The sequence below is a fragment of the Dermacentor albipictus genome, chromosome 8 (assembly GCF_038994185.2).
Source record: "Dermacentor albipictus isolate Rhodes 1998 colony chromosome 8, USDA_Dalb.pri_finalv2, whole genome shotgun sequence".
Lineage (NCBI taxonomy): Eukaryota > Metazoa > Arthropoda > Arachnida > Ixodida > Ixodidae > Dermacentor > Dermacentor albipictus.
Window position 1 is genome coordinate 114,333,106 of NC_091828.1, and position 27,021 is coordinate 114,360,126.

A 27,021-nucleotide genomic window follows, 5' to 3' on the forward strand; every position below is an offset into this window, starting at 1 on the left:
AAATTGCAATTGTACAATATGTCCTTTTTTTTTTTTTTAGTAGCTATATCCTGTACGAACAAGAAATGGCGCGAGGCACACACTCGTGCGACCGAGAATTATGGTAGCCGGCCGCATCAGCAGGCTTCCCAGTAGTACTCGCGCACCTGCATCTCGTGAAAACCTTGAAACGCACACAATTTCTCAATCCGGTAGTACCAGCAAATCTGCTCACGGGTCGTCGCCACGTCGCATTCACAGTTTTCGCCGTCAAATAACATTATTGCGATAAGCATCTTCACCTATCTGTTTCACAGTGTTGTGTGGGTGTAGTGCCGATGGAAGCGTGTACATACACTACATGCTTTTAATACGCGATAACCCAAACGCGACTGCCACCGTTCCCTGCTGCAGGTGGTGCGATGTGAGCGTGCGTTATTGTTTCGATGTTATCGTCTTAGTCTGTAATGCATTTGCATTTAAACCTTTCCTGCAGCAAACACGAAATGAACAGCGAAGGGGGAAATTCAGGGGCATCTGAAAACTATCTTACCTCTTTTCTCATGTAGACACATACCAAGTCCATTTTCTGGGCTGTGTCTTGGACATCACTGAACAAAAAAAAAATGCGAGTCATGTACCAACTAGCAGAAAAGCTTAAACGAAACAGTGTTTGAATGCTGAAAAGGGGCCTTTGTTTTTTTTTTCTTTCTTTTTTTTCTTTTTGTGAAGAAACTCATCAGATCAGGGAGCATAGCTGCAACCTTAATCAGTGATCGATGACTGCAAATGCCCATACTTCACTGGTACAGATTATACGATAATGTGAGACATCACAGAACAGATAGAAACAGCGAGTAAAGCTATTTACATTCACTTCTCTAACGCAATAATAAACAGATTAAAACACTGTGGGAAAAAAGTTGATAAATGTCCTTAGATGTGTGCTGTAATAGACGGCAGATAAGCCGTTTTCCATTGAGAATGGGCAATTCGTGAATCAATTTGATTGACATTTGCTGTATTTGAAGGAGAAAGGTCATTTCTACTGAATGCAAAATTTGGGAACCTAGTATTACGAATGCTCCCAAAAAACAGCAAGCAAAATAAAATCAAGTTTGCAACTTTTAACCCCGCACCAGAGTAGAGATATCACAATTCTGTAAACTGCACTTCTATTAGATGCCTCTATAAATACGACAAAAATAAATGCCATAATGTAGGACTCTGGATTAATTTGGCCCACATAGCATTCTGTAACATTCATCTTAGTCTAAGAGCACAGCCCTCCAGCGTTTTATCCATGCCACATACCGAAACAAATACTTTTTCATTTTCCGTTGTTACTTTCCTGCCTTTGTTTTGGCTCGCATGAAGCCATGCCTCAGTTATCGCCGGGATCAGTTTCTCCACAGTACAAGTGAAAAGAGGTGAATGGAATCGGATGAACAATCCTCACGAAGTAGGAACCCCAATGTGCCAGCAAATTACTAAGTGGAGCAATTCAGAGAGCTCCTTCCCCCCTTACAGGAAAAAAAATTCACAACCAACGTACTGTCTTAATGACATCCCAAAACTTCGCTTTAAAGTATTATAGGACCTTCAAAAACGTAGCACGAGTTAAAACAAATAAATGAAGGAAGAAAGAGAAAGAATAAGAAGAGAGAAACGAAGGGGACAGAAAGCAAACAGAAAGAAAAGATGAGAAAGAAATGGATGAGGAAAGACAAAGAGAGAGAGCAGATGGAGTGAAATAAATGAACGCATAAAAAAGAAGGAAATATAGAAAAAAAAGAGCAAGAAATGAAGACAGGCAGGAAGAAGGAAATAACAGAAGGTAGAGTGAGAGAAGGAAACAAAGAAATGAGGCAAGAAAGAAAGAACAAAAGAAAGAGGAAATCAAGAAGGAAAAAAAAAAATTGGAGGATGTTTAAGCTTTGCCTTTAAGAGTGGAATGCGATGGTATTTAAAGACCCCTGACTGCTTTTCATGCTTCCCAGCAACTGCAGCTTATGGAACTGGAACCTTTGCCGGGAAACGCTGGCGGGGGAACACTATGCACGAAGGCAAAGCTTTCTGGTAGAAACGCGGCCTCTTGCGCGGGTCGATCTCCTGTTATTGTTTCACACTGTTAATATTTCAGTCTGAGAAGAGCTAACACAAAAGATATGTGCTGTTCATGTTTCTTTTTTTTTCTTTTCGTTACATTTGTTTGTGGGCAGCCGATCTCTAAATTCCGAAGAACAACTTCGTAAAGAGTGAAAGACAAGGTACGAGAAACTTTGGGGGTGGAAGAGTGGTTGGGTGTGCATCGTTCGAAATCATGCACGAAATTATTTTTGCCGAGGCGACGTCCGACGCCGGACGCAGACGACGGATTTTCCCGCGACGCGGGGCCTTGAAAACGCGTGGCAACGAACGAAATCGCGAGACAGCGCGTGACGTAGGAAGCGGCGCGTGAGAGCACACAGTTCATCGCCGCGCGCGCGGTTTTCCGTTTCGAAAGCAGGTGGCCGCTGAAACGGGTGTGATAAACACGCGGCGCGGTGTCTAGTGTGACGCGATGCCGACGCGTCCGGTGACCAACGATGTCAGCCATGGCGCGCCGAAAAAGAAAAGAAAGAAAAAAGAAAAGAGGGAGATGACTCTCGCGTCGGGCGTACGCGTCTCTTCAGAAGAAACTGCGCACCGTAATTAGCGCGGATTCGAGCACTGCGCGCTTACCTTCTTGGCGATCGTATTACTGAAAAAAAAAACAAAGAAAAAAAGATCGAACAGTTTTATGCAAACCTTTCGCGCGCTGTGCGCTTAATTCCGCGGTTCGAAACGCTCCGCCGCCGGGCGGCGTCGCGTCGATGAGGCGAGAAAATGAGGCAAGGGCTTGGTGGCGCTAAAGCCCCTTAACCTTCGTAAAGTACTGCCACGCTTTGAAGAATGCCGCCTCCTCCTCGCGCGCTCTGGCCGAGGCCAACGCCGCGTCGCTATTGGCCAAATAGCATCACGTGGGCCCTCGCGCCGTGCATCAGCGCCATTTTTGCTCGAGAAGCGTCCTCGGAGAGACAAGGTGCGCATGTTGGCACCGTTGCTACGCTCGAGCAGTGTAGGCGGCGCCACGGTCGAGGAGGGAGCGTGAATGAGAGGAGAAACAAGGAGGAGCGAAGGCGGAGGAGGAGAGTGTCACTACTTTACGAAGTTTAAAGGGACACTAAAGGGAAACAATAAATCAGTTTAGACTAATAAAGTATTGTTTGAGAACCCTGCAGGCAGTCATTTCAAGAAAATAGTTCGAATATTAGATGAGAAAATGAAGGTCCCAGTATCATTATTTGAATTTCGCGCCGAAACGCCAGCGCCGGTACGTCAGCGTGACGTCAGGGATTCCAAAGTTTGTTTTCGCATTTGGGCCGCGTTGGCTGAATAACGGTTCCCGAAACTTGGCATGTTTAATATTTGGTTCCTTTAGAACACAATGTAGTCAATCTGTTCCGCTATATATAATTAGTAGGCCCTAGAAGATGCCATCAAAATCCATGACGTCACAGCCCCCAGGTGCGGGAACTTAAGTAGGCGTCGCCACCCGTATTTCGTTCTTGCGCTTTTTCTGGCTTACCAAACGTCTTATCGTTGTAAGAGGGGTGTTTTTGGTGTTGTAGAACGGTGATTTACTGATGCAGAAGAAATCACTTTTCACTTTAGTGTCCCTTTAAGGGGCTTTAGGTGGCGCAACCCGCCGCACCGTTCCAAAGGGGACGCTCATAACATCCATCCATCCATCCATCGAGCGCGGAAAGTCAGAGAAGCTGAAATAATCTCACGGGTGGCGGAAATGCAAAAGAAACCTGCCATGAGTAACTACGTAGGAGTAAAAAAAAAACGAAATCAGGAAAGGAACAATTTATAACAACTCAAAGGGAAGCTCATTACTTTTCGAAGCGAGATTGGGATGCCTTAGAACACGAGATATAAGAGGGAAGAAGCATGTGCTTGCTGCGGTAAAGCTACACTCTAAGATCAGTTTACACCGTTTGGAGTGCCCCTTCTGCCACACAACAATGCTATCATGCTGATTATTGTTGCTGTTATTGTTGTGTGACAGAAGGGGCACTCCAAAGGGTGTAAACTGTTCTCAGAGTGTACAATAGCAAGAGCTTGGTGGCGCAACCCACCGCCCCGTTCCAAAGGGGACGCTCATCACATCCGTCCATCCATCCGAATGCGCCCATCACAACAAGTATACGCGTCGTTAATTGACGGTTTGCAAAATAGTGAGCGCCACCTGGCGCACAACAGGCAAAGCTGCAGTGCTCTGCGTGCGAGAGTATGTGGTTAGAGAGCCAGTTTCGTTTCTCGGCTGCTGCCTGGCCTCTGCCGGGGCAACCGCGTGTGTTCATGACGCCAAAAATAATTGAAGACGCCGTCACTCCGTTCCAGTTTTCATGCATGTCATAGACCTCCGACTTCTCGAAGCGTACTACTAAAACTGATCGCGTGTGGAAATATCTGCTTTCTATAACTGCCACTATTCTCCAGGCTCATCGAGGCTCGGCACTGAATGACAATTACGTTAAAGATATCGTATATTCGGGGCTGCTGATGCCAGCACGGGACTGACGCGAGCGAAATACACTCCTTCAACAAAGAGCAGAGTGCGCGTCGTCGAAACACGCTGCCGATGTGTCGCCGAGTGTCCACACTTGGTTTCGCAGACTGGCCGCGCGCAGCGACCACCGTGCAAGGCGGCTAGCCTTATTTGCTCTTTGCTGCCGACAGAGTATAGAGAGACCCAACTCTGCGTTCATTTAACCGCGACCTAATCGTCCAGATGCTAAAATACTCATGAAAATAAACACTTTATGGCCCGCTCCGTTTTCATTACAAGCGCCGTCGGCTGCTGCTTCGACAACCGGGAGCTAGGCCTGCCGGCTCGAGCGTTCGGCGGCTGCCGACAAAGTCAGCGCGCCGAGTGTGATGTTCCGCTTTAAAGAGATTATCCCACTAATATGGCCCATCTGGAACAAAGCAAAGCTTCACGGAGCTGTTTGACTTGTTACGACGGTCCTTTTTTTTGCGCACGGCAAATACGGGAATGTCTCAAACGACGCGCCGTTCTCTCGACGCACTAATTGCCATCGATGAAGACGGTAGGCCTCGCTCGCTGGCCGTGGGTGTCGCCGGTTACGAAGAAGCTTCTGCTACGAAGTGAACGCATAGTTTTTTGCTAGCTCTTTACCTCATGCATCAATATTAAAAGGCTAAATAGGAAATACATTTGCCTATCTGTACACCGTCGGCAGAAAAGAGCAAACCAGCCGAACTCCGTCGCGCGGTGATCGCTCCGCGCTGCCCGTCGGTCACACCAACTGCCCTCGAATGGTGTGTTTCGATCACTTCAGTGGCGTAGTACTAGGCGCTGATTGTCATATGAGCCGCACTTTCGACGTCACTTTATAATATTTAGTATAATAACATGTCAGCGACAACTGAGTGACACCAAGGCGCGTTCGCAAGCGCTGTCCGTCCCCGTCCATCTTGAACTTTCCCTATTCCGGCAAAATGCGGCTGCGTTTAAGGGTGTCTCGAAGCTTGCAGGCCGAAATAACTTTGCAGCTCTGGCATATGACAATTCAGTAGCAGATAATAGCGCGATGAGAACCGGCTCTGCGAGGAGCGAGCAAGAGTTGTGCTGTGATAGCATCTCCGGCCGTCGCTTATCCATGCTGCTTTCCTCGCCGGATAGCTCTTCTCGGACGGAAACCGAAATAAACTCATGCTCCGTTTGCTAGTGAAACACTTTGTGCACAATACGCAACACAACGAGCCGTCCTCTTCACGAAAATACCGCGATCAAAACCACTACCAACCGTCGTCTCAAGGCGCGCTATAGCTGCGTTGGTTGTTCGTCTGCTTCTCGTACCTAACCATGTAGAGGGCGCTCGTGACAGCCGTGTTCGCGCATGCGCAACAGTATTTTTGCAAACCGTCAATTACAACCGATTTACATGGTGCAGCTTTTTTTTTTCTTCTTTTTGTGCCGTGCAGGAAACGTTGGTCTTTTCACTGCGATCGAGACGAAGTGGAGCGGAAATAGCTTTTGTCAGCTGCATCGGACGATTACCGCGGAACCCGACTGGACAAAAAAAAAAAAAAATGCGCAGGCGGTCACCCTGATTCACTAGAGCGACTGCAATGTAATAGCATCACGAAATCCTGTCATCTTCAACCATTATCTGTCGATATCCGCATGACTGCTCTTACCACCTCGCGGTTATGTGCGGGCCAATAAACCCGACTGGGAAGACAAAAAAAAAAAAGAAATGCGCAGGCGGTCACCCTGATTCACTCGAGCGACTGCAATGTAATAGCATCACGAAATCCTGTCATCTTCGACCATTATCTGTCGATATCCGCATGACTGCTCTTACCACCTCGCGGTTATGTGCGGGCCAATAAACCCGACTGGGAAGACAAAAAAAAAAAGAAATGCGCAGGCGGTCACCCTGATTCACTCGAGCGACTGCAATGTAATAGCATCACGAAATCCTGTCATCTTCGACCATTATCTGTCGATATCCGCATGACTGCTCTTACCACCTCGCGGTCGTGTGCGGGCCAATAAATGCCGTTGCGGCACTTCCCGGCGCAGCGGTAATTAAAAAATTAAATTATGTGGTTTTACGCACCAAAACCACTTTCCGATTATGAGGCACGCCGTAGTGGAGGACTCCGGAAATTTCGACCACCTGGGGTTCTTTAACGTGCACCTAAATCTAAGTACACGGGTGTTTTCGCATTTCGCCCCCCATAGAAATGCGGCCGCCGTGGCCGGGATTCGATCCCGCGACTTTGTGCTCAGCAGCCCAACACCATAGCCACTGAGCAACCACGGCGGGTGGCGCAGTGGTAATCGGCGTACCGGGCAATTCAACGCGATCGCCGTACACACGAGTGGACGTTATTACACATCAAAATCCCCCTAACGACTCTGAACAGTTCTCTCTCAATCCCTCTAAGTACACCCTAAAAAAAGCTTACACCCTTTGGGCTGTGTATCTGCCACACAACAATAAACGTCCCCTGCCTTGCTTGCGTTTCCTCTCTTGAAAGCGCCGCGCCTGCTACTTTCCTGTCGGCAATGCTCTGTGAAGTTGATAACGCGCATGCCGTTCGTTACAAGGAAGTGCCGGGCTAGCAGCGGTAAAGAAAGGAAATGCGCGGGCAAGACCGATGACGATTATCGCTTGGGGTCAAAATACAACCCAAAGGGTGTAAACTTTTTTTAGAGTGTACACTCTAAAACAAAATTACACCTTTTGTGTCGTATCTCGCCACATCTTGTCTGCATTGCCTTTCTTTAACGCTGCGAGCCGGGTATACTTCCCAGTAACGAACGGCATGCGCGTTATCAGCTTCTCAGAGCATTGCCCACAGGAAAGCAACGAGCGCCGAGTTTGCAAAAGAGGAAACGCAAGCAAGGCAGGTGACGTTTATTGTTGTGCGGCAGATATACAGCCCAAAGGGTGTAAGCTCTTTTAGGGTGTACTTGGAGGGATTTACACTCCTATAAAAATTACACCCTTTTAGGCGTATCTGGTCCCACAACAATAATCGTCATCCGTGCTGCCCGCGTTTCCTTTCTTTAACGCTGCAAGCCCGGTACTTCCCAGTCACGAACAGCATGCGCGTTATCAGTGTGACGCAGCATTCTCGACAGGAAAGTAGCGAGCGCCGAGTTTTCGAGAAAGGAAACGCAAACAAGGCAGATGACGATTATTGTCGTGGGACAAATATACACCCCGAAGGGTGCAACTGTTTTTAGAGTGTATGGGAGGTTGCTAGGGAGCGCTCTGTCCCGCGCTCTCTACTCGCTCTGTCCCGTCTTGCGCTGTTCCTGGTTTCATTCCAAAGATGAACCAACCGGCCCCATTGAAACACGCTGCTATATAACGTGTACGCGTGCGCGCGTAGATCCACAAAGCCTCACATCTTGTCGGGCCAGCGGGAGACGACGTCGAGCAGCGACGCCGAGGCCGGGAACTGGGCCATGAGCCGCTCGCCGGACTCGAGCTGCAGGCAGATGTCCACCGCGCTGGAGGCGGCCGCGGTCCGCCGCTGGACCCGGGCGGCCGCGCGCAGCTCCAGCTCGGCGTGGTTGGGCAGGTTGGTGAACGACACCGGCAGGCTGTGCGACAGGGGGCGCTCGTGGTGGCTGCGACGCCAAGGAACGTCATGCGGAAAGTCAGAGAGGCTCGAATAATAATAATCTCGTGGGCGGCGGCAATGGAAAAGATACCTGCCATGAGTAACTACGCAAGAGGGAAAAAAAGGAAATCGGGAAAGAATCAGGAATCAGGCACAAACACCAACCAGGCCGGTCTCAAACCGCGTTAACTACGGCGGTTTTAACGCGATAGGGTTAAAGGCCCCGTGTCGGACGTCGCTTCGGCAAAAAAATACTTTCGAACCACCCATACCCAGGCCCTCCATGTGGCGAACGGAAGCTATTGAACTGATTGAATTTCTCAAGCTAAAATACGTAGAAAAATCATAAAGTACGACTTACACACAGCCTGCAGACATGATAGCGTCGGATGGTAATTTGGCTATACGAGAAAACATAATTCGACTACGCGAAAACTAAAGAAAAAACGTTTTCCAGAGGTTCTACCATTCATAGACCGGCCACGGCGCCCGCCATTTGCGCGCGCCGGCGGGCGAGTATCTCGGGTGCCACGGAGCGGCGCGTCCGGTTCCTTGCAATAAGCGCCGTGAGCTTCCCGTCAGCGCCTCGCATTGGGTAATATGGGCTGGTCTAGTTTTCAAGTGAGGGAAGCTCTCAGTAAAACTGATTATTAAGAACGAGAGAGGAATATGGAAGAAAGTATAGATGGGCGGGTAGAGTGTTGAGGTATCTGTACAGGAAAAAACATTGATTCACAGTGGAGGAAAAGAACTAGGAAGCTTACCAACAACTATGCGACCTGTAGGGTGGGCAACACGGCAACAAAGAACACTAAGCGGAAAGTCAGAGGCTGAAATAGTGTCATGGGTGGCGGCAATGGAAAAGAAACCTGCCATGAGTAACTTCTTGAGAGGAAAGAACGAAATCAGGAGGGAAACAATTTATGATAACTCAAAGGGAAGCTCATTGCTTTTCGAAGCGAGATCGGTATGCCTTAGAACCCGCACCTATAAAGCGAGATATAAGAAGGAAGAATAAGCGTGTGCTTGCTGCGGTAAAGCTAGGCAAACTATGGAACATGTCCTATTAGAGTGTGAAGACATCTGCGCCCAGCGGTCGATTTAGGCACCACTGGTCCAGCTACGTGGCATTCGTATATTCTTAAACTCTGTCTAAAGTTAGGTGGGACACTCTGTATATTATAGTTCGTGACATTCATAGCCTTCTACTAAAAAAAAAATCTAAATTATGGGGTCTTACGTGCCAGAACCACATTCTGATTATGAGGCACAGCATAGTGGAGGACTGCGTAAATTTCGACCACCTGGGGTTCTTTAGCGTGCACCTAGATGTAAGTACCACGGGTGTTGTCGCATTTCGCCCCCACCGAAATGCGGCCGCTGTGGCCGGGATTCGATCCCGCTACCTCGCACTCAGAAGCCCAACGCCATAGCCACCGAGCAACAACGGCGGGTAGCCTTCTACCATACTGGCGCAACCTGAAAACCCTGTCATTTATCCTCCCTCGACGATGAGAGTTGTGCGCATGCGCGGGGGCTAGCTGCGCACGAAATAAAGCCACGATTAGCGCTTGTGTTTATTTATTTGTTTATTTATTTATTTATTTCCTCCCCTTCTCACTCCCTGTCTGTCCGTCCGTCCGGGAGTTTGAAACGCGTTCGCCGGCTCACCCTCACACGGTTTCACTCATGTATACGGAACCTGACGCCGACGGCAACGGCAGTAATGCGCCTGGAGTGTTCATATAATTGCTAGCGCAACAAAATATTTCAACACGTTTTTAAGAAGTCTGTACAATGTTCAGTTGCGTGCCGACCGTTGGAGCTGGCGCCTTTGGCGCGTCGTCCAATGGACTGAAAGGCTCGGACGTACCGGTGTTTTCTACTTTTATAACACATACTTAATCGAACCATAGTGGAATGGTTCATTGCAATGTTAATAACTATGATTGATTGATTGATATATTGTGAGTGAGTGAGTGAGTGAGTGAGTGAGTGAGTGAGTGAGTGAGTGAGTGAGTGAGTGAGTGAGTGAGTGAGTGAGTGAGTGAGTGAGTGAGTGAGTGAGTGAGTGAGTGAGTGAGTGAGTGAGTGAGTGAGTGAGTGAGTGAGTGAGTGAGTGAGTGAGTGAGTGAGTGAGTGAGTGAGTGAGTGAGTGAGTGAGTGAGTGAGTGAGTGAGTGAGTCAAGCGTCCGCAAGCCTGCCATTCGAATTCGCGACATTGGTAGTGAGCACAGGAACACCGTAACCGTAAACCCCGTGCCAGCGCCGCGTACGTTTAATAGGTGAACGTCACAGAATAGCGAATGCATTAAGGAACAAAGCGAACGAGTTTCCAGGATAAACGCGAGAGCCACAGATAATTTCGGTAGGTGCCGTGTTTTTTCTCACTTTATATTTAGACACCCGAACGGCGTTACCTGAACTTAGTTTGCGAGCGGCGTATAGGAGCGGAACTGGGCTCAGCAATTCGCGCCACTTAAACGCGCCAGCGAGCCCAGCATGCGAGTACGTGCAGAAGCACGAAGCTTCGCCTCAAAAGAAGGACGGTGGTAAAACTGTCGCTTGATACTGAGAGACACTAGAGCGAAGTAAAAAAAATAAAACTAAAAGGGCCTTAACCCCCGACTACACATGCGTGTCACGAGCGCTAAGCAAGGCCAGCAACCGTATTCATGAGAGTTTTACTTTTTTTTGTTTTCTTTCTTTCATCTCTCTCTCTCTAGCACTTGCGTGCCGGCAGCAACAGTCAAGCTGTGCGGCGGACGACGTATTTTTCTCGACTTATCAGAATTGCCTCCAATCAAGATAGAGCTCGGTATGCGTTCATTGTCGTCGTCGTCCTTCTCTATCATCATCATCTTCATGTCCAGGGCCAGCACAATGGCTTACCCCCGCGATCTCCCGTTGCACCTGTCTTGCGACAGCTAACCTCCATCTTACGCCGGCAAATTTCCCCCACGATACACAATTCTCTGCCGTCCTCGACCGCGCTTCTCTCCTCGTGGCACCCATTCCGTAACTGTAATAAAATATCGTTACCAAAGGTTCCACCCGGTTCGCTCTTACTTCTCAAGACGACACAGCGGGCTTACTTCCTCGGGGCAGAAACTTGTCTTCTGCTGCCGCCATTGCCCCGTTACGTCCAACCGTCACAGATGGGAGGACATAAACGCTTATACTTAAAGAAAAAGCAACAACGAGACCTCATGTAGTGAGTATATACAGACAGCCGTTTACAATGAGACTGGCACACCGAACTTGGCAGAGCCGATTGTGAAGGGCACCATTCCTACCTCCAAAACACACGTGAGGAGTCGAGAGCTCTGCTTGAGCAGCTCGGTTGCTCCTCCCGAAACCACCTCACGACAAAGCACAGCACACAAGTTGCCCGATTGGGTCAACCGAGTCTTTACATTCGTGCGACAATTTCTCTCTCTCTCTCCGCGTTGTGCCAGAACACTCACACAGTTTAGTACAATAACTAGAGGGAAACTGTGTCGCTATAGTGTCTACGAGAGCTGCAAGCAGGGAGATTCGTGCCGGAATGGGAATGATGGTCAGTGCATGCATTTCACAAACTTCGTCCTTCTGGCTCTAAACGACTTTGCGGCTTTGAAAACTCAAATTTTCGCATCTAAGTACGGCGTCTGATGCCACTCAATTCATTGCGCGCAAGCGCCTATATCCCGTGACACCTCTTCTCGCAAGCCTTGTTTGCATGCCGGAAAAATTAATACAGCAGAAGCTATCCCCCCGGAAAGAAATTATTTAGGTATTTCTCTATAGCCTCTACAACTGCTCCATCGAAGATTTCGTGCTTAAAAAGCAGTAAACTAAAAGTTGCAATCATTCATTATTGTTAGCTATCGACCGCATCACATAGCAAAAGAAACGTTGAGTTGCTCAACGGGAAAATGCACATTGCAATGCTAAGTTGACCACATTCTCGTAGAGCACACGTGGATGTTTAAGCCATGGCCCAAGTTAGCACAAATACCCTGCACGTTGTACGCACTCCGTGCCGAATTCTCGCGTGTATTCATGCGTGTGCGTATATACCGTGGTTCAATTTTAATGCGAGTAGCATTGTTAGAACACTCCACGAGCTTTCCAGTGTATGTATGTATGTATGTATGCATGTATGTATGTATGTATGTATGTATGCATGTATGCATGTATGCATGTATGCATGTATGCATGTATGCATGTATGCATGTATGTATGCATGTATGCATGTATGCATGTATGTATGCATGTATGCATGTATGCATGTATGCATGTATGCATGTATGCATGTATGCATGTATGTATGTATGTATGTATGTATGTATGTATGTATGTATGTATGTATGTATGTATGTATGTATGTATGTGCTCGTCTTCCGAAACTTCCGAAACCGGGTCTACTATGGCGGGAATTTCCAAATTCCCTGACTATCCCAGGTTTATTTTTTCCTGACTGTTCTCGCTTTAAGAAATGCTTGCACTCCTGCTGTTTTTGTTTTTTCGTGTTCACTAAATTTACCTGGCAGTCTTATAACGCCGAAGACTGAAGTCGAGAGAGACAGTGTCTCGTCTGGCCGGAAAGGAGAATCACACACAAAGAGACGTCGCTACCAGGCACAATTGCTTTGTGCCTTCGTTGCACGAATTTCACGAGATAACCAGAAATCGATGCATGCACGCCACGGGTCCGGCGCGTGCATTAGGAGATAACCGTATCGCGTGACAAACTCCGGCGTATCGGTCAAACAGCAGCAGCATAACATGCGTCACCACTTCGTACATGCACGTGCGGGGTCAGTAATCCTTCGCGTCCAACAAACACGCGGCGATAAACGAAATGCAGAACCCGTTCTTGGCCTCAGCCCTGCCCACTCTGCGGGCCAGACGCCTGCCTCGACCCCCCTCCTCCTTTTCCGGTGCGTCGCCTGAGGGTTCGGCCTTCGTCATCACCACATCTCTTGGTTCTTAAAACGGCCCCTGAAACGGTTTTTCATCGTACACCTAGACACAGAGGCTATCTTTCCAGAAACGCTATCTCACAAGAATTTCGTGTCAGCGCACTGTAATACACTCTTAAAACGGTTGCACCCTTTGGTTGTATATTTGTCCCACAACAATAATCGTCATCTGCCTTGCTTGCGTTTCCTTTCCTGGAAACTCGGCGCTCGCTACTTTCCTGTCGAGAACGCTGCGTCACACTGATAAGGCGCATGCCGTTCGTGACTGGAAAGTACCGAGCTCGCCGCGTTAGAGAAAGGAAACGCGGGCAAGACGGATGACGAATATTGTTGTGGGACAAGATAAGGACCAAAGGATGCAAATTTTTCTGTGGAAAAATTTACACCCTTTGGAGCGTATCTTGTCCCACAACACTCTTAAAACGGTTGCACCCTTCACTCTTAGAAAAATTTACACCATTTGGGGCGTATCTTGTCCCACAACAATAATCGTCATCCGTGCCGCCCGCGTTTCCTTTCTTTAAAGCTCCGAGCCCGGTACTTCCCAGTCACGAACGGCATGCGCCTTATCAGTGTGACGCAGCATTCTCGACAGGAAAGTAGCGAGCGCCGAGTTTTCAGGAAAGGAAACGCAAGCAAGGCAGATGACGATTATCGTTGTGGGACAAATATACACCCCAAAGGGTGCAACCGTTTTAAGAGTGTATCTTTCAAGAAACGCTATCTCACAAGAATTTCGTGTCAGCGCACACCCTTTGGGGTGTATCTTTGCCACACAACAATAATCGTCATCTGCCTTGCTTGCGTTTCCTTTCTTGAAAACGCCGCGCCCGCTACTTTCCTGTCGGGAGTGCTATGTCATGCTGATAACGCGCATGCCGTTCGTGACTGGAAAGTACCGGGCTCGCCGCGTTAAAGAAAGGAAAAGCGGACGGTAAGACAGATGACGATTATCATTGTTTGGCAAAAGGGTGTAATTTTGCTTGAGTGTAAGGCCAGTACGACATTAGAGAGCTTTAGGTCACGGGGACGCAAGCGTTGGGGCCCGCTAGCGCTTGCCGCCAGGCTACTGCGCATGCGCAGTAGCATGGCCACAAGTGGTGACGCCTTCTTCGAGTGGTGACACACGTGTTGTCTACTTCCGGTTGATTTGAACCGAGGGAATGCTTCCGTGAACACCTCAGCCAAAAAAAATATATAAAAATAAAGTAGATTCGATTCGCCTGCAGCACTAATGGGAACACGGCTCAGCGCCTGTGGGGAGAGGGAAGTGGGGGAAACAAAGAGCACAGAATGAAATTGAAATTATGGGGTTTTTACGTGCCAAAACCACTTTCTGATTATGAGGCACGCCGTAGTGAGGGACTCCGGCAATTTGGACCACCTGGGGTTCTTTAACGTGCACCTAAATCTAAGTACACGAGTGTTTTCGCATTTCGCCCCCATCGAAATGCGGCCGCCGTGGCCGGGATTCGATCCCGCGACCTCGTGCTCAGCAGCCTAACACCATAGCCACTGAGCAACCACGGCGGGTTAAAGAGCACAGAAGAACGAGGGAAGCATTACAGAGGGAAGGTGGAGCTCCCACACCGGGACTGGCAGCATGGGCCGGCAGCAGACACCTAGATAGCTCACTTTACCCTAGAGTTACGTAGTGCAAGCCGGGATATAAAATGCGACCTTCGGATACCCCCTAACTCCGCTTCTAATGAACGGATTGAATTTTTTTTTTTTTTTTTTTGCTACGAAACATTTCTGAAATTGCGTTCTTTCGGGATGAGTTACTTTCCACGGCATCCATAAAAAATAGTTGCAGGACCCCTTTAAACCTGGTCGACACATTAGGCGAAATTTTTTAAGACTAACTGCGCGCCGTGGATACAGATGCGGAGGCACTACGCACAAATGTTCGCCAGGCTTTTTTTTTTTTATGATACATGAAGTGACAGGATGCGCATGGCGTCGCGGCGGGCGTTCACCGCATTGCCGCAAGCGCACACTACAAAATAACGGTTTCCGGTGTTATTTCGGTTTAAAGATGAGAAAAAAATGGCTGTGGCTTAGATAAGGTTAAGCCCAGGATGCGAAGCATACTAGCCTTTATTTTAGTTGTTGAACCACTGTTTAGCCTGGTGAACTGCTGTTGCTTGGCTATATTTGGTTCGGCTAGACGAAGAAACAACTCATGCGTTACTCTGCTTCGCCTTCAAGAGTGGAACGCGACAGCGTTCCCATCGACCCGCCAAGGGATGTGAGACAATGGGCTTCGGCGCAGTGACTACGCGCCCCGCATCGGACGCGGTGAGCGTCGAGCAACGCAGCGTTCGGCGCGGCAACGAAATGTGCGCCTGAGTAAGCGACGCACGCCTGAGCCTTAGAAACAGCTCGTTTCTAAGGCAACACCGCATTCACTAGAGACGCTTTTGTACCGCTTTGAAGCATCGTACTCGTGGCTCAGTGGTAGCGTCTCCGTCTCACACTCCGGAGACCCTGGTTCGATTCCCACGCAGCCCATCTTGCGAGAGTTGAGGCAAAGCCACCTGGAAACAAGCGCAGCTGCTTATATACCGCCGCGATGCAGCGGGCGGTGGCGCGAGTTGGAGCCCCGTATCTCCTCTGTCGTGACGTCATGGTGTCACGTGGTATGGCATGGGGTCAAAGGTCATTGAAGGCGACACCGCCGCGCCTGAGGAGCTGGGTTGAGCTCTCGTAATATGCTTCGCATAATAAACACGTGGTTGCGCTAAAGGTCAATGGTGGCTGCCCGGCCGCGCCCAAGGGCTGAACTGAGTGATTGCAATATGCAACGCATAAAAAGAATTTGGATGACGCTTAAGCTCCGCTTTTACAAGCGGAACGCGATGGCGTTCAAAGACCCCTTACTCCTTTTCAGGCTTCCCGGCAACTGCAGCTTACGTAACCGCAACGTTTACCGGGAGATGCTCGCCGCGAACGCTATGCACGAAGGCGAGCTTTCTGGTAGAAACGCGGCCTGCTGCGTGGGTCAATCTCCTGTTATTATGCGAAGCATATTACGAGAGCTCAACCCAGCTCCTTAGGCGCGGCGGTGTCGCCTTCAATGACCTTTGACCCCATGCCATACCACGTGACACCGTGACGTCACGACAGAGGAGATACGGGGCTCCAACTCTCGCCGTCGCTCGCGGCGTCGCGGCGGTATATAAGCAGCTGCGCTTGTTTCTAGGTGGCTTAGGCTCAACTCTTGCAAGATGGGCTGGGTGGGAATCGAACCAGGGCTCTGGAGTGTGAGACGGAGACGCTACCACTGAGCCACGTGTACGATGCTTCAAAGCGGTACAAAAGCGTCTCTAGTGAATGCAGTGTTGCCTTAGAAACGAGCTGTTTCTAAGGCTCAGGCGTGCGTCGCTTGCTCAGGCGCACATTTCGTTGTCGCGCCGAACGCTGCGTTGCTCGACGCTCACCGCGTCCAATGAGGGGCGCGTAGTCGCTGCGCCGTAGCCCATTGTCTTACACCCCTTGGCGGGTCGACGGGAACGCTGCCGCGTTCCACTCTTGAAGGCGAAGCAGAGTAACGCATGAGCTGTTTCTTCGTCTAGCCGAACCAAATAGAGCCAAGCAACAGCAGTTCACCAGGCTAAACAGTGGTTCAACAACTAAAATAAAGGCTAGTATGCTTCGCATCCTGGGCTTAACCTTAGCTAAGCCACAGCCATTTTTGTTTTGCATTTCTAATATTTTCAGTCTGAGAAGAGCTAACATAGAGGACATGCGCTGTCGGTGTTCCTTTTTCATTACATTTGTTTGAGGGCTGCCGTTCTCAAAATACCGAGGAATAACTTTGCAAAGAATGAAACACGGAGTGTGTGTGCAACTTTGGCGGTAGAAGAGTGGTGGGGTATGCGTGGTTCGAAATTGTGTTCGAAATGTTTTTTTTTTTCCGAGGCGACGTGTGACGCCGGACGCCGAGTTTCCGGCGACACGTACGGGCTCCTTGACGCTATCGCGTTAAACGTACATCGACATCGCGAAGGCGCGTCGTATGCTACACAGCTCTAGCAACGCACGAGGCAGCCGACGAGACGCGGTGGGGTTAATGGAGACTTTCAGCGTGTCCGGCATTCCGGCAAGCGCGGGCGGTTTGCCGGTTTATCGGGGGAGTAAACCTGAGCGGCCAGATTGGTGGCGCCGGCTGGTGGCGCAAAGCTCAACCACACAAACACAAAGCTAATTACTATACTCTGCTTAGCTGCTGGTGTAAATTTTCGACAGTGACGTAATCGCGTTCACAATTACGTCGCTGCCAAAAATTTGAACGAGTAGCGAAGCAGGAAATAGTGGGTTACTGCAGTTTTAGCTCTGTGTTTGTCTGGTTGAACTCTACGCTACCAGGCGGCTGCACCGCTCTGGCCGCTCACGTCTACGCCCCCGCAAATCCGGCAATCCGCCCAAACCGCTCCCGTTTGCCGGAATAGCGGACAAGCTAAATGTCTCTTATTCTCGCGTGAAAACGGGACCGGCGATGCCTTCTCTGCAGCGGTAGGAACGCGAATGGTGCACCGGCGCCTTATATCGCGTTCGCCTTGCGCTGCAGGCACGCGCAGGGAGCGACACTGCGGCGACCGCGCACGCGGCAGCAGACGCGAGCGAAGCAGGTCGACATCGACACCTCGGTCAACGCAGCGTTCAACACAGCGGTCAACACCACCTTGGTCTACACAGCGTTCATCCGCGGTTTTGAAGAGAAAGGCGCAACTCACACATTTGTCAGAGAGCCGAAGTTTCGTATAATAGTTCGCCCAGGACGACGGCAGAAAAATATCCTGGTAGGCCGAGATCCGGAAAAAAAAAGCGTTGCGAATGGAATCGCAACGTGCCATACAACGGCCGTCAGGAAAAACCGCCATATCGAGTTAACACCTTAGTGTATGGTGCGATACGAATCTTCCTTTTTTTTCTTTTTTTAGGTATTCCTTAGAAAATGTCCCAGTAGAAAGCGGCATCCCTAAACAGTCTACAAAAGAGTGATCAATGGTTTCGGCATGTGGACAGAAGCGGCAGTTTGTCGTCGACCACGGAACGAGACGTGCCTCTTTTCTACAACCGGGTGTCTGACCTTTTTTAAAGATCCCTGTCACCCACCATGCATATACACTACACGTTCATGTTTTACTTGGCCTACATAGCCCTTGGTGCAGTGTAGAAGTAGAATACGCGACTGGTATGTGCTGAACCACCGCGAATTTACACCCTAAAAGTGAAGGGTGTAAATGTGTCTATACCTCACACACTTAGGGTGTCAGTTATATAAATCACACCATAAGGGTGTGAGTTATAGACACATTTACACCCTTTTTTACTTTTAAAGGTGTAAATCATTTTACAGTGTACGCTGCTGCACAAGAAACAGCGCCTGACTGGCTGTCTTTATTGGTCGCTTGCACGTGCTTGCGCGACTTTTTGAACGCGTTTTCAGTCACTTTAAATTTCTGTAGTGTTTTCTTTTTTTCTTGAAGTTCTGCTCCGACGTAATAAAAAAAAACAAAAGTTAAGACTGGTGTATAGTGGTATACGTCTCCGCCTCCCACGTAGGAAGTGTGGGCTCGATTCCCGACGGATGTACTCTGCGCAGGAAACAGACGCGGCAAACGCTCGCTTCGAATCAACCGGAAGTAGACAACGCTTGCATCAGCGCTTGAAGGAGGCGGGACGTAGCGATGGCCGCAAGGGGTGAATTGGGGGGGGGAACTCGCTTGAGGGGAAGGTAACGCTTAACCACTCGTAAACCAGTGTTATTACAGCGCACTGACACAAAATTCCTCTGAGAAAGTTTTCCTTGAGAGATACCTTCTGCGTCTAGGCGTATACGAGAAAGAAACCGTTTCAGGGACCCTCTGTAATACCGAAGTCATCGTTCGTAGCCAGAACACAGCTTTTTGTGAGCGACAAAAATGACGAAAATGAACAAGTGTAGTAGTGCGCCGCGTGTCGTAGACCATGACATATCGCTCGTGTGACGTCAGCACTGGCTCGTCCACAGAGAGTCACGTAGAGATTACGTCAACTTATCCGCTTTTCTGGCGGGCGGTTGAAACTGCGGAGCAGCAGTGGTGCCTTCGGTGGCAATTTTCTACGCAACAAGGCGACGTATGGGTACACAGAAAACGACGATTGACTTTTGGAGTGTGCTGTAGTAGCTCGGCAACTCAACAACGTACTTTCTATCCGTGTCCCCCCCTCTGACCACTTTTCTTTTTCTTCCTTTGCACTTCAAGTTAATTAGTCATGGAATACTAACTAACCCGCTCTAGAGTCTCGCGTAACCCTATGCAGTTACGTGTATGTCGACAGTGTTCGCTCGTAACACGCGAGATAATTATACGTATACTACATGTACTGCATGCATTACGCGAACAACACACATAAATGCCTTCTGTAAACGACAGCGCGTTTAATATACCGAATGCTCACACGCACTGAAGAGTCGAAATCGCTCGCGTGTGTATACGTGTACTCACTACAGATCGTATTCCGCCGGGTCCAGTCGCTGCTTCTTGCAGGCATCTTCCAGAATCTGAAAGCAGACGACGGTGCCAACAGACGTCAGAAACAGACGACGCACCTTCGCGCGAGAAGTATAAAGGTCAAAGGGGCAGTAAAAAGCAACACTAAATGAACCAGACACTAAAGAGAAAATGTCCCTTAGGTGTGTAAGCGTATTACCCTTGAACAATATAAAAAAGCCACATTTTATTGCAAATACACACGCGATAGATTCGAAAAAAAAAATAGAAAAGAAAAAGAAAACGCAAGTGCACAAGACTGGTACTCGCACCGGCGTCACTGATTTCGACAGCGTCCGCTCAAACCCAGACGATTCTTTATCGATAAAGGAGCGCTTGATTCTAAGTGAGAAAAAGATTGAATTTCGAAAGTTTTAAGAAGTTCTACAGAGCCCCGACGGCCCAAATGCGAAAAACGATGCCCTGAAATCCGTGCCGTGACGCTGACGTTCCGGTCCAGGGGTAACGGCTGGAAATTTTAAAAAATGAGGCCTCTTTCTTTCGTCTAAGAGAGAAAGGGGGAGGGTGTTATGCGCCAAAACCTGGATACGATTACGAGGCACGCCGTAGCGGGTGGGGACTGCGGATTCATTTTGACCACCTGGGGGGTTTTTTAACGTGCCCCCAATTGCATTTCGTCCCCATCGAAATGCGGCCGCTGCGGCCAGGGTTCGAACCCGCTCCCTCGAGCTCACCAGCGCAACGGCAAAGCGAATACGCCACCACGGCTGGTAAAAACTGTGACCATCGTTTTCTATTTTATTGATCAGTCCATTACAGCGAAACTAACGCAATATTGGGTGTTTTGAACTTATGATTCAATATCAGCACATGAATATAGATATTCCTTTAAGTTAAGCAGTATTAGTAAAATTACGCTTCTATATAATAGCAAAACGGGCCACTCATGCAGCGAGTGGGGGGGCCTTGTTGGTTAGTTCGAATGCTTGGATGTTCGTTTAAATGTTTGCGTGAACGTCTGTTTAAACTGTGCGTTTCACATACGTCGCGAAACTGCACAGCGGCGCAGGTGGCTCTGGATTTCTTTCGACCGCCTAGGATTTTCCGTCGCGCACGTAAATGTATACTCTCTCTCTCTCTCTCTCTCTCTCTCTCTCTCTCTCTCTCTCTCTCGTCCTCATCAAAACGCGGCCGCCATGGGCAACGAGCCGCTGCGGCAGCTGCGGCGAGTGTTCTTGTCCGTCCGTCTGTTTGTATGAGCGTCCGGTCGTCTGCTCCTCGACCACGTATCGGCCCGTTTTACGCCGCGACACACAGCTCCTTGCCGCTTCACATACGCCTGAAGATAACGTAGGAGCGTTCGAGAACGTTCGGTTGGCACGTCCCAACGACTTCGTATACGCGACTGCGCCGGACGCAAACCGGTCCCCTTTCGAGCCGAAAAAGAAAGAAAAAAGAAAGAAAGCAAACGCAAGCACAGACACACAGAAGAAACACCTGTGCCCTTCACGACCTTCTTTTCCGTCCGCGTCGCGCATTTTCTTTTTTTTTTTTTTTTTTCGTATCGCTCCGCTCTGGTCCAGCGTGTCAACACTGAGCGAACGGCGTGGCCTAAAATGCCCAGCGCCGGTCAGCTTTCTTCTCGGGCGCGTTGCGAAAGCACTCGCACGCCTCGTTTCGTGATCGCCGTGGCACATATCGGGACAGAAAATAAATGAGCCTCTCTCTCTCTCTCTCTCTCTCTCTCTCTCTCTCTCTCTTCGGATCGGTCGCTGCAACAATATAGACGGTTCTTGCACGCTCGCCTTGGCAGCAGAGATATGCCTGCGACCACGCCAAGCTTTCGGTCTCGACGTAACCTGCTGTTGCCGAGCTATTATAGTTGGTTCGTGCACTCGCGAACTTTAGACGGGACAGATGAAGAAGCATGCGCGTTTGAAACGGTAACACCCTCCTGTCTGTGGGGCAATGTGGCGAAACGCTATCTGCTCTCCACGTCTCCCGCTTCGATGCCGCGAACTAGGAGATCTGAGGAAACAATTCCAAGGTGTCCTTACTTAGCTATCGACTAAAAGACGCGATGGCGAAAGCCTTGTGAAGCCTACTGTATATCACCCTAATCCCAATTAATCCACCGTAATGCACCTTAATCCACTCTAATATTTAATCCACCTTAATCCTCCTTCATCCACCTTAATCCACTCGAATCCACCAAAACCCTCCTTGATCCACCTTACTGCACCCCAATCTACCTTAATTAGTTAACTTTGCTAATCGTCCATCATCTCTCATACACGGCTGGGCATGCTTTGGCTCGCTTCTGGCCTTCCTTGGGTCCCGTGATATTTTTTGTACCTCACGACTATTCCGTTACACTCGGCACGGTTTCTCGGCAAAGACAAGCTCTCTGACGTGAAATCAGTTTCGGATTTTTTAAAGGTGACGTTCATGTACTAGATGCTACATACTCGAGCGATCCGTAGCAAGGCCTAGCCTATGCTGCGGCAGCAGTATCTATAACACATGCCTCCAGGACCCTGCGCACAAGGGTCCTCCCTGTTGAGGCAGTAGTGCTGTTATTATTAAATGTTTTAAGTTTATACGTCATCTATATACTCGGCACACTTAATTGGAGTCATTGCCACAGTTATGTGTTTACGCATTTATACAGCGATCAATGTTAGGCATCTATACGTTACGTCTCGTTACGTCTACTTACTGCCATTCATCAATCCATCGATCGCTAACCATTTCTAGGCGCCCTTTGGCCATATCTGGCCCTTGTGCCATTAAACACTATGCATCATCATCACGTATGCGCTTGTCGGCTACTTCTAGAGGTGTGAAATAGTTATAGGTTGTCCCAGCTAACGTTATACCGAAGTTGTTCGAATTAAAACGATTAAAAAAATATATTATGGGGTGATACGCGCCAAAACCATAATCAATTATGAGGCACGCCGTAGTGAGGGACTCCGGAAATTTGGACCACCTGGGTTTCCTTAACGTGCACCTTAATTTAAGCACACGGGTGGTTTTCGTATTTCGCTCCCACCGAAATGCGGCCGCCGTGGCCGGGATTCGATCGCGCGACCTCCAAAATACGATTAAAAGACCTATACGGTGTTCGGTCGTCAGACCTACACACGGTACATCGCACATTATGAAGCGTTGGTCGTTAAATACACGGATGAGCATGTGTTTACGCAGGGTGCCTCGACAGCGGAATAAAATCGTGGCACCGACTCCACCGCTGCTACAAAGCATACCAGTCGCACGCCGACGTTTATTTATTTATTTATTCATTTATTTATTTATTTATTTACAAATACTGCTGTCTCAAAATTGAGACATAGCAGGAGTGGGTGAGTACATCAAGATAACATACAATCAACATGTCACATGTAAACGAACTTCGTCCACAAAACGCTCAAGTGGCAATTCTCGTAGATTAGTATGTAGCGTGTTCCACAATTCAATGGTTAATGGCACTCTATCACTCTTCTATATCAGTTTCCCTCTTGACGTTCTCCGGAACGATGGCATTTTCCTTGGCATTCCATTCAACGTATAGCCTTGAAGCCAAGTACAGGGGAGGGAAGCGGAGTGGACTTGTTCTGTGATCACGAGGGTGTCGACTTGGTGCCACGTCAACGTTCTAGTAAGGATGTCGCTGTGGCTAATTGTTCCAGGTGATGATTACAGCAGCGGAACAAGTTGCTGCACTGATAGAAGACGGTACACGTACCCCTTGTCGAAAACATCAGCTCAACTCGGCATTTCAAGTTTCCGTCTTGTTTTGACTTCTTTCTGTCTTGTCTGAATTCTGTGCGCGCGGCTTGCATTAGCTTCGGCAGCAGCGGAGTTTCTCTCGCAGCCATGCAACACGAACGTCACCCGTCGCGCTTTTGTCAAGTCATTATTATTTTTTTCCTTTATCAAAAGCAAGGAACAGCCGCATGAAAGCTGCCACATACGTCCGCGCATATTGCAGAATGTACACTCGGATATAAGCTATACTGCAACAACAACAACAGCATACCTTCGCATGAGCGCACAGCAAGAAAGGCAAAACGCCGCTAAACGTATAGCGGTGACAGGTAGTATAGGTCTGCTAAAATTTGAAATACTCGCAAGGTGAAAATACGACAATGAAACAAACAAAAAAGCATACACACCAAAGGTCAAAGAAAAGGAGCTGAAGATGAATTTATATAAGCGAGGGAGAACTGCCAGCCCAAAACGTGGACACGCTTTTACAGATCACTGAAGGAAACGAATTCGGGATCTATTGCATATTTTTTTTCTTTTCGGGTAGCTCATTTAAAAGTGGGGGCAACCTAAACTGAACCATTTGTGTTGCGTAATTCGAGCGGCAGGTGATAGCGTGCCAATGCGCAGTAGGGCGTGTTTCATGTGGCGGTATTTTCTCTGTGAACTCAGCGATGTCAGTGAGAGCGTGATATTTATTTAATCGCGCCTCGTAAAGGTGACAGAGCCTATATATAGAGTCGTGCAGTGATTTCACGTTCACGATACGGTTCTCAATACGACCATTCAAAACAGCTCGTCACAAACTGCACCGGCGAAAACGCTAAAAAAAAAAAGCAGACTGAATCTGTTATGGCTGCTTGCGGACAGCCCATTCTAGGACATAAGCATACAAACGCTCGACGGCAGACAACGTTTATTACTCCCCGACGATGACGCATGGAGGAAAGAGGGCGTAATAAGTTTCAAGCGGCGACAAACAACGTCGTTTACGTCATTCGGTCTACATGGCGGGGAATTAGCGAGAGGACCGCATTAAAAAAAAAAAACTAAAGAAAGAAGGAAACAAGTAGAAGCTGCTCGCACTCGAAACGCCACAAGCACCTCCCAGAACCTCCAGGTGCACTGGCTGGTAATTCGACACTGATCGAACTAAGCCACTTTTCTTTTTCTTTCATTCATTCTCTCTCTCTCTCTCTCTCTCTCTCTCTCTCTCTCTCTCTCTCTCTCTCTCTCTCTCTCTCTCTCTCTATCTATCTATCTATCTATCTATCTATCTATCTATCTATCTGTCTGTCTGTCTGTCTGTCTGTGTCTCACTTTTTTTTTACAATGCAACGTCGTCATATGTATATATAGCCTCCTACTGCTACACGAAGTCAGTAAATACTGCTCCCTGTCACGTCTTGTATGAAACTCTGCGGTCACGATGTTGTCGACACCGGGCCCGGCACTTCGTATATCAAATTAGTCATATTCTTCCAACCAATACTCCAAACTTTCGGACTCGCAAAAAGTGTCGCCTCCGCGCGTGTGATGAGCGTGTTGGAGAATTCCTGCAGCTCCGAATAACAGCGTACTTACTCGGTTCTAAGCCTATCCTCCGAAACAGGAAAGTCAGAAGAAAATTTTAAAAAGAGGGAAACTTTTGTCGAATGCCACCCGACCAAGGTATGCAACGCGTAAACAACCGCAGAAGCAAACAAACAAACAAATAAAAAATCGGCGGCGATTTGGCGGTCAATGTGAAGGAAATGCCTGAGAATTACGTCGCACCTCTTCGAGGTCCCAGATCCATGACTGAAACCGCCTTCACCACATTGCAAAGTGCTGTTCAGGAGCTCACTCGACCACACACACACCCTCTCGCTTCGAAGTTCAAATGGTCCAGAGCAGACGACCGTTGGTAGCACTATTATATATATATATATGCTTCTGCTCTTCTCGTGAACGGGAACAAAGGGAGTCAAATTTTATCCACAAATTTAGAACAATCACACACGCCATAAACGAAAACGAACGTTTCTTAGCCCATAAGTTGGAGCAACGAAATCGTAACTCAGTAGCCGCATACACAAACCGAATACGTTGGTGGTGCGAAAGAATGCCCACTACTTCATTGGGGTACATCGGATCGACCCGTCCACAATAATGTACCTGGTCTTTTTCTTTCATATTTATTTCGTTATTTCATTATTATTATTATTATTATTATTATTATTATTATTATTATTATTATTATTATTATTATTATTATTATTTACAGTTTAACTTCTTTCTTGTGTCGACATTGATGGTTTTTTTTTCGTATTTCTTGCTTTTCGGTTTTTCTTTTCTGCCGCGAATCCGTTCCAAGCACTCCTCGGCACTGACCTTGCGCCCCCTCCTCCCCCCGCCTCTCTCTCTCCTTTTTTTTCAGTTTCAGTATTATTTTGTTATTTTTACTGCTAAAAAAAGGAAAATTGTACTTCCTATTATCCTTTCACTTGTCTACAAATCTTGCAACGCCTTCCTTTGATCGGGACACCACAAAATGGCTTGCCTGTTTGCCAACCATGTCAAAAGCACGCGTCACGAATTCATTTTCTTCTCGTCGCATGACTCATTTCCTTGTTTGTTTTGTTCGTTAGCGCGTTCTACTCAATTTGATCGGGACACCACAAAACGGCTTGCCTGTTTGCCAACCATGTCATAAGCACGCGTCCCGAATTCATTTTCCCACTCTTCTCGTCGCATGACTCATTTCCTTGTTTGTTTGTTTGTTTGTTTGTTTGTTTGTTTGTTTGTTAGCGCGTTCTACTCAATTTGATCGGGACACAACAAAACGGCTTGCGGGTTCGTCGATCAACTAAAAGCGCACGTGACGAATCAAGACCGTGTCAACGACCTGTATACAGTGCCAGTGATGATTGATGGTGCTGACGAAGGCGCCGTGAATAACCCCGTTATCAACGAGTAAACTCTTTGGCCCAAGGCCCTCAGGCCTATTACTTTCTATTTTTTACGTCATTTTGTTCTTTCTTGCGTGTTTGTCACTCTACCTAAATATATAGAGACTTGCGAATGTTCGAATGCGTGCGAATATATATATATATATATATATATATATATATATATATATATATATATATATATATATATATATATATATATATATATATATATATATATATATATATATATATATATATATATAACTATTTAAAAACTTTTTATATAGTATATAAAAACTTCTAGAATGTGACGCCTACTACTCTTCACACAAACAATGTTCCCCACTTTGACACTCCTAATGCTAACGCGTCAACAGTGAATCACCGCCATGCACTTGCCCCGGCTATATATATAAAGCTGGATTTCCCAGTGGTCCAAACGTGTTTAAAAAGATGGCAAGCACAACTTCGCGGTTATCTTTGGCTTATTTACCCAACAGGTTCGGTCGGTGTACCGACCTTTTTTACCGGTTGCAGTGAATTATACATATATATATATATATATATATATATATATATATATATATATATATATATATATATATATATAGACACACTTCAAGAATGTGACTCCTATTACACTTCCCACGAAACATGTTCCCCACTTTG

General features: G+C 47.9%; 1 protein-coding gene across 2 annotated transcripts in view; it reads right to left on the reverse strand.

Moving 5' to 3' along the window:
* Positions 1–27,021, reverse strand: part of LOC135920092 (tether containing UBX domain for GLUT4) — a 54,658-nt gene that overhangs the window by 21,165 nt on the left and 6,472 nt on the right. For both annotated transcript variants that reach the window (XM_065454153.2, XM_065454154.2), the window contains exons 2-4: positions 19,643–19,698; positions 7,961–8,185; positions 533–590 (exon numbers count right to left, since the gene is read on the reverse strand). In XM_065454153.2, coding sequence (XP_065310225.1) covers positions 533–590; positions 7,961–8,185; positions 19,643–19,698 — 339 coding nt within the window. The remainder of the gene's footprint in view (positions 1–532; positions 591–7,960; positions 8,186–19,642; positions 19,699–27,021) is intronic.